At 42.0% G+C, this 8,382-nt stretch overlaps 1 protein-coding gene across 2 annotated transcripts in view; it reads right to left on the bottom strand.

Moving 5' to 3' along the window:
• Positions 1–831: 831 nt before the first annotated feature.
• Positions 832–8,382, bottom strand: part of LOC106094084 (protein bric-a-brac 2) — a 146,215-nt gene continuing 138,664 nt past the window's right edge. The window contains exons 3-5 of one of the 2 annotated variants that reach the window (XM_059370837.1): positions 5,779–5,839; positions 5,072–5,502; positions 832–2,588 (exon numbers count right to left, since the gene is read on the bottom strand). In XM_059370837.1, coding sequence (XP_059226820.1) covers positions 1,602–2,588; positions 5,072–5,502; positions 5,779–5,839 — 1,479 coding nt within the window. In that variant the 3' untranslated portion in view covers positions 832–1,601. The remainder of the gene's footprint in view (positions 2,589–5,071; positions 5,503–5,778; positions 5,840–8,382) is intronic. The other variant, XM_059370846.1, reaches the window with a different exon arrangement.

Below are 8,382 nucleotides of genomic sequence, written 5' to 3'. Positions count from 1 at the left end.
CAAGAATGGTTCCTATCGGCCCATGTTTTGATATAACTGCCATATAAACCGATCTAGGGTCTTGACTTTTTGAGCCACTAGAGGGCGCACTTCCTATCCGATTTTGCTGAAATTTTGCACAACGTGTTTCGTCGTGACTTCCAACACCTGTGCCAAGTATGGTTTCAATCGTTCCATAACCTGATATAGCTGCCATATAAACCGATCTGGGGTCTTGACTTTTTGAGCCTCTAGAGGGCGCAATTCTTATCCGATATGGCTGAAATTTTGCATCAAGTGTTTTTTTTAACGATTTTCAACAACTGTACTAAGTAAGGTCCTTTTCTCTTTTCTTTTATCCTTTCCTTTCCTTTGTTTGCCCAAAAAGAGACACCGGGAAAAGAACTCGACAAATGTAATTCATGGTGGTGGGTTCGCACCACCAATCTTGGTGGGTTCGCACCACCAATCTTGGTGGGTTCCCACCACCAATCTTGGTGGGTTCCCACCACCAATCTTGGTGGGTTCCCACCACCAATCTTGGTGGGTACCCCCCACCAATCTTGGTGGGTTCCCACCACCAATCTTGGTGGGTTCCCACCACCAATTTTGGTGGGTTCCCATGATTGGTGGTGGGTTCCCAAGAACTTGGCACGCTTTTACTTGTTTTTTACAAGTTTTTTTTTCGGTTCTATCCCACTGTGCGTTATTACTTTTTTGCCATCGTTTATTTTGAGCTGTTTTTTTCCTAAAAATTGATATTCAGTTTCATGAAAAAAAAAACTCTTATATAAATTTTAATATTTTTTTTTATTTAACATAAAAAATTAATGTAATTTTTTTCCATTTCATTGCAAAGATTAATATTTTCATGCCAATAATTTTATTTGAAATTTTTTTTTTTTAAATAAAAAACAAATCAATTTCAATTACCTTGCCTTTTCAGACTTTAGCAGCTTCAATACCAACTCATAGTTCATATGGAATTAAATCGAAATGGAAATCAAAGCCTTAATGATATACAAACCGAATTTAATTAAAGAAAAATAATTATAATGCATAAAAGTCAGGCCAATGAGTGTAAAACAAATCAGGTGTTGAAATTAATGGGAAAAAATTAAAAAAAAAAAATCGAGATACTTGTTTGGATGTAAGACAGACGGACAGACAGACGGACAGACAGTGTCTAATAAATCGGTATTTACACAATGCAGTAGGGTCATAATAGGTGGTGAGGGCAAGACTTGGGGTCTAGGATTGTGATGGGACTTTGGAAACTACATCTCTTCCTCTCTCTCTCTCTCTCTCTCTCTCTCTCTAAATATATGTGTTATAGTATATTTATTTAAAATATATAATTAGCTGAGCTTAAACTAATAACGTTGGGTATATGTTTATGCCCTCCTGGTAAGCATGTTGTATGTATGTGTGTATGTATATTTTTTTTTTTGTATATAGGTATGTATCTCTTTATAAATAGCAGTCATTGTGATCATTTCCAAAAAAAAAAAAATAAGGTTTTCTAAAAAAAAATTACACAAAATAACACTCGTGCGGATTCAATGAGCCCGAGATTTTTGTGCCCAAAAATCCCTTTAATATTGGCCTTCGTTGGCCACACCTCAATCTTCATGCTGCACCTCGGTGGCCTGATGTTCCAGCTTGATTTTCATTAAATTGTACTCACGTTGGGCAGGAAATGGGGCACTGGCAGCGGCGGCCTCAGCATTGGCTATTAGCTCACTCATGTCGGGTCCCGGAAAGAAATCCTCAAAGCGGGGACTTTTGTTGGCCGCCGTCTTCTGCAGCAGACCATTGGCAATGGCCTCGAAATCTATGCCCGGCGGCAAATTGTCCAGGAAGCGTTTGTTGTAAGCGTAATTGGTTAGGTGGTCCTTGTTCTTCATGTGCGCATGGGCATAGGGGGAAGAGGTGCCGCTGGGCTTTTGCAAGTCCGAAGAAACGCCCGCCGAGCCACGTGACTGATTGCCATATTGTCTGGCTTGCATGGCATCCTTCAGTTCACGCTCTCTTTCTCTTTCCGCTCTTTCACGCTCCCTATCTCTCTCCCTCTCACGCTCTCTGTGCTCACGATCACGTTCACGATTACGTTCCCGCTCTCTTTCACGCTCGAGATCACGACTGAAGGCGGCCGCCGCATTCGAATGCAGGTGATTATTACTTCTGGAGCTGACGCCGGCCCCTGCTGACCCGGCCCCTCCCCCAGTGGGTATAACATTGAGACCGGGCAAACCCATTAGACCTAAAGCACTTAAATCGGGTAAATTCTCAGCGCTGCGACGATCTCCACTTGCCGCTGAGGTTGTGGCCGCAGTGTGCTGTTTATTGGCCACCGCTGTCAGGGGATCCTCAATTTCGGAACGTTGAACATAGGCTGGCGCTTTGTAGATATTCATGGATTGATTAAGGGGCGATTGTTGTTGTTGCGACATAATTTGTCGGCGTAAATTTTCCGTCATCGATGAGAGGGGACTGGCTGATTCCTGATGGCCAATGGCTGCCGATTGTGCTGCCAATTTGGCGGCACTATGATAGCCATTGGCGGCTGAAGTAGCACTCGAAGCCGAGGAAGCACCAAACATGGCAGCCTAAAAAGAGAGGGGAGAGAGAAAGGGGGGGGGTAAATATTTATTTAGGGGAGAGAAGTAAAACAAGTAAAAGCGTGCCAAGTTGGGCCGGCCCAAATCTTATATACCCACCAACATGCAGGTGAAATCGGATACGAAATGCACCCTCTAGAGGCTCAAGACCCCAGATCGGTTTAGATGACAGCTATATCAGGTTATGAACCGATTTGAATCATACTTAGCACAGATGTTAAAAATCACAAAAAAACACCTCATGCAAAATTTCAGCCAAATCGGATAAGAATTGGGCCCTCTAGAGGCTCAAGAAGTCCAGACCCCAGATCGGTTTATATGACAGCTATATCAGGTTATGGACCGTTTCGAACCATACTTGGCACAGGTGTTGGAAGTCATGACGAAACACCTCATGCAAAATTTCAACCAAATCGCACAGGAATTGCGCCCTCTACAGGCTCAAGAAGTCAAGACCCCAAATCGATTTATATGGCAGCTATATCAGGTTATGGACTGAATTGAACCATATTTGGCATAGGTGTTTCAAGTCATAACAAAACACTTTACGCGAAATTTCAGCCAAATCGGATGATAATTGCGTCCTCTAGAGACTCAAGAAGTCAAGACCCCAGATCGGTTTATATGGCAGCTATATCAAGTTATGGACCGTTTCGAATCATACTTGTCACAGGTGTTGAAAGTCATGACGAAACACCTTATGCAAAATTTCAATGAAATCGGAAGAGAATTGCGCCCTCCAGAGGCTGAAGAAGTCAAGACCCCAAATCAGTTTATATGGCAGCTATATCAGGTTACGGACTGAATTGAACCATATTTGGCATAGGTGTTGCAAGTCATAACAAAACACTTTACGCGAAATTTCAGCCAAATCGGATAATAATTGCGTCCTCTAGAGGCTGAAGAAGTCAAGACCCCAAATCGGTTTATATGACACCTATATCAAAACATGGACCGATATGGTTCATTTACAATCCCATCCGACCTTTAGCTGAAATTTTCATTAGGAGTTTTATTATTACTTCCAACAATTGGGTTGAGCATAATTGAAATCGGTCCATAACCTGATATAGCTGTCATATAAACCGATCTGGGGTCTTGACTTTTTGAGCCTCTAGAGGGCGCAATTCCTATCCGATTTGGCGGAAATTTTGCACGACGTGTTTAGTCATGAATTCCAACACCTGTGCCAGGTACGATTCTAATCGGTCCATAACCTGATATGGCTGCTATATAAACTGATCTGGGGTCTTGACTTCTTGAGCCTCTAGAGGGCGCAATTCTTATCCGATTTGGCTGAAAGTTCGCACGACTTGAATTATGACTTCCAATAACTGTGCTAAGTATGGTTTAAATTGGTCCATAATCTGATATAGCTGTCATATAAACCGATCTGGGGTCTTGACTTTTTGAGCCTCTAGAGGGCGTTATTATTATCCAATTTGGCTGAAATTTTGAAAAACGGCTTTTTTCATAACTTCCAACGGATGAGTCAGATATGGTCCGATTAGGTCTTTAGCCTGAAACAGCTCCCATATAAACCGATCTCCCTAGTTTACTTCTTGAGCCTCTAGAGGGCGCAATTCATATCTGATTTTGCTGCAATTTCACACGACGTGTTGAATTATGACTTCCAATAACTGTGCTAAGTATGGTTTAAATTGGTCCATAATCTGATATAGCTGTCATATAAACCGATCTGGGGTCTTGACTTTTTGAGCCTCTAGAGGGCGCGATTCTTATCCAATTTGGCTGAAATTTTGCACGACGTGTTTCGTCATGAATTCCAACACCTGTGCCAGGTACGATTCTAATCAGCCCATAACCTGATATAGCTGCCATATAAACCGATCTGGGTCTTGACTTCTAGAGCCTCTAGAGGGCGCAATTCATATCCCATTTGGCTGAAATTTTGCATGACGTGTTTTGTTATGACTTACAACAACGGTGCCAAATATGGTTGAATTCGCTTCATAACCTGATATAGCTGCCATATAAACCGATCTGGGATCTTGACTTCTTGAGCCTCCAGAGGGCGTAATTATTATTCGATTTGGCTGAAATTTTCTACAACAGCTTCTCCCATGAACTTTAACATATTTGTTAAATATGGCCTCCATTGGTCTGTAGCTTGATACAGCTCCCATATCAACCGATCTCTCTATTTTACTTCTCGAGCCTCTAGAGGGCGCAGGTCTTACTCGTATTGTCTGAAATTTTACCCAATGACTTCTGCTATGGTCTCCAATATTCAATTCAACGATGGCCGAATCGGATGTAGCCCCAATTTTAAGGCAATTCTTTTCTTTTATCATTTTTTTTTTTTGCCCAAAAAGAGTTATCGGGAAAAGAACACGACAAATGCCATCTATGGTGGAGGGTTTATAGGTCTCGGCCCGGCCAAACTTGGCACGCTTTTGCCTGTTTAATCTTAAAACTATCACAAGAATTAAAAAACCGTGTTCACTTACCGCATGAGCTTGTCCATTGGCAAACGGCAGACCACCCATCTCATCCTTGATCTCACGATAATCCCTAAACACCACAGCCTTGATGACGGAACGTATCAAATCCTCGGGCCACATGCCCAACAAAATACGCTGCGGTCGACCGCGAGCCTTGGGTCTGGGATCTGTGCCACCATCCAAAGAGGGTCCCAACATGTTGTGCACCCGATTGGCATACAGGACAAATGTGGGATAGGGTATGTCATATTTGCGGGCGGCCTGTGACAATGACAGTCCCTCTTTGAGGACACTGAATATGGCCTCGGCCATGGCCTCCGGACGCCAGGATTTTAATGGGCCGCGCTCACGAAATCTCAATTGTTGCACAAGGTTTTGCTGATTAGTATTCCAACATTTTTGCCACATGGACTGCAATTGATACTGATAACTGTCTGCTAAGGCCATCCATTTCAAAGCAAAGGTACCGAAAAAGAAGAAGAAACGGAAATAGGAAACATTTGTTACCATACCATTCGTTGAGGAATACAAATAAAAGCAAGTCCCTCAAAGGCTATACCGCCAGAGAATTTTCTTTTTGCCGTTTTTGTGGCTGGCCATAAGACACAACAAATGATTACAATAATCCATTTGCATGCAAATCCTTTGCCGGCTCCCCCACTCACCGCCAAATAGACAACTCTTAGCTTCGAGTTTGACTGTGTTTAACTTACCTGTTACTGAAGACGTTGTGGCCCCAGCCATCCAAGGATGTCCGCTTTCAATCATTTTTGCCTGCAAACAAAAAAAATGGAAGAGGCACACAAATGAAGACATTAGACATTAATATAAAATGCACATATTTTAGCTAAATGCATTTCTATGCAAAGTTATAGCAATAAGTTAAGGGACATTATCTAGAAAACCCAAAAAAAATCAAAATGACCAAAACTAGTTCAGGAAACGAAACAGCAAAGGGATGTAAATAGGATCTCGTCCTTTAAGCACCCACACCAAAAAAACTTGTTTTTTTTTACAGACATAAAACTTGAGTAGAGCAATTACTTGAGAGTAAAAGGGGAACAAGGATGAAAACGTTTGCTAAAGGCGGACTTCTAAGTCTTCCTCTACATTTGAAAGGATATTAGATTTGATTAGATGGTGATTTTTGTCAGCTTTAAAGAGCATTCTAACCTCGTCATACTGTTATTGAAAAAAATTCTCAATATCGATATGCCAGTTTAGTATAAAAGATATCTAGGCCGCCCTGACCCATAGAGACGGTCTAGTCGTTGCCCGTCGGTCTGGCTTCAATCAAAATCACGATAAAACTTAAACGAATGAAGCTATACAGCTCACATTTTGCAACGACACTCCTAATAACGAATCAAAAAGTCGGTAGTTAGCCGTAAGAGAGAAGTATTCAATGTTCCTTAATAGAATGTTCATGAGAAATTTTTCTAGTCTGTGCCATATTGCAGAAGTATGTCGAGAGGCTGAACTTAACTCAATGTCTCAAATTTCAGCAAAATCGGATAATAAATGTGGCTTTTATGGACCTAAGACCCTAAATCGGCGGATCGGTCTATATGGCAGCTATATCAAAATCTGGACCGTTCTAGATCAAAATGAAGAAGGATGTCGAAGGCCCTTATACGACTCACTGTCCCAAATTTCGGCGACATCAGACAATAAATGCGCCTTTTATGGGCCCAAAACCTTAAATCGAGAGATCGGTCTATATGGCAGCTATATTCAAATCTGAACCGATCTTGGTCAAGTTGAAGAAGGATGTCAAAGGGCCTAACACAACTCACTGTCCCAAATTTCGGCGACATAGGACAATAAATGCGCGTTTTATGGGCCCAAGACCTTAAATCGAGAGATCGGTCTATATGGCAGCTATATCCAAATCTGGACCGATCTGGACCAAATTGAAGAAGGATGTCAAAAGGCCTAACACAACTCACTGTCCCAAATTTCGGCGACATCGGGCAATAAATGCGCCTTTTATGGATCCAAAACCTTAAATCGAGAGAACGGTCTATATGGCAGCTATATTCAAATCTGAACCGATCGGAGTCAAATTGAAGAAGGATGTCGAAGGGCCTAACACAACTCACTGACCCAAATTTCAGCGACATCGAACAGTAAGTGCGCTTTTTATGGGCCCAAAACCTTAAATCTGAGGATCGGTCTATATGGCAGCTATATTCAAATCTGAACCGATCTGGACCAAATTGAAGAAGGATGTCAAAGGATCTAACACAACTCATTGTCCCAAATTTCAGCGAAATCTAATAATAATTTTGGCTTTTATGGGCCTAAGACCCTAAATCGGCTGTTCGGTCTATATGGCAGCTATATCCAAACCTGGACCGATCTATGCCAAATTAAAGAAAGATGTCGAAGGACCTACCACAACTCACTGTCCCCCTAAATCGGCGGTTCGGTCTATATGGGGGCTATATCAAGCTATATAGACCGATCTCCAGACAAAGGGTCTGATGGCCATAAAAGCTTTAATTTTTATCCAATTTCGCTGAAATTTGGAATAATGCGCTGTTTTATGCCTCTCAACATCTGACCTAAATATGGTTCAGATCGGACCATATTTAGATATAGCTGCCATATAGACCGATCTCCCGATAAAGGGTCTTAAGGCCATAAAAACATTATTATACCCTCCACCATAAGATGGGGGTATACTAATCTCGTCATTCTGTTTGTAACTACTCGAAATATTCGTCTGAGACCCCATAAAGTATATATATTCTTGATCGTCGCGACATTTTATGTTGATCTAGCCATGTCCGTCCGTCTGTTCGTCCGTCCGTCCGTCCGTCTGTCTGTCGAAAGCACGCTAACTTCCGAAGGAGTAAAGCTAGCCGCTTGAAATTTTGCACAAATACTCCCTATTAGTGTAGGTTGTTTGGTATTGTAAATGGGCCATATCGCTCCATGTTTTGATATAGCTGCCATATAAACCGATCTTGGGTCTTGACTTCTTGAGCCTCTAGCGTGCGCAATTCTTACCCGATCAGAATGCAATTTTGCGCGACGTGTTCTGCTATGATATCCAACAACTGTGGCAAGTATGGTTCAAATCGGTCCATAACCTGATATAGCTGCCATATAAACCGGTCTTGGGTCTTGACTTCTTGAGCCTCTAGAGTGCGCAATTCCTATCCGATTGAAATGAAATTTTGCACGACGTGTTTTGTTATTATATCCAACAACTGTGCCAAGTATGGTTCAAATCGGTCTATAACCTGATATAGCTGCCATATAAACCGATCTTGGGTCTTGACTTCTTGAGCCTCTAGAGGGCGCAATTC

This window comes from Stomoxys calcitrans, chromosome 1 (genome assembly GCF_963082655.1).
Source record: "Stomoxys calcitrans chromosome 1, idStoCalc2.1, whole genome shotgun sequence".
NCBI lineage: Eukaryota > Metazoa > Arthropoda > Insecta > Diptera > Muscidae > Stomoxys > Stomoxys calcitrans.
The sequence above is the reverse complement of the archived record's forward strand: the minus strand, read 5'-3'. Positions and strand labels throughout refer to the sequence as shown.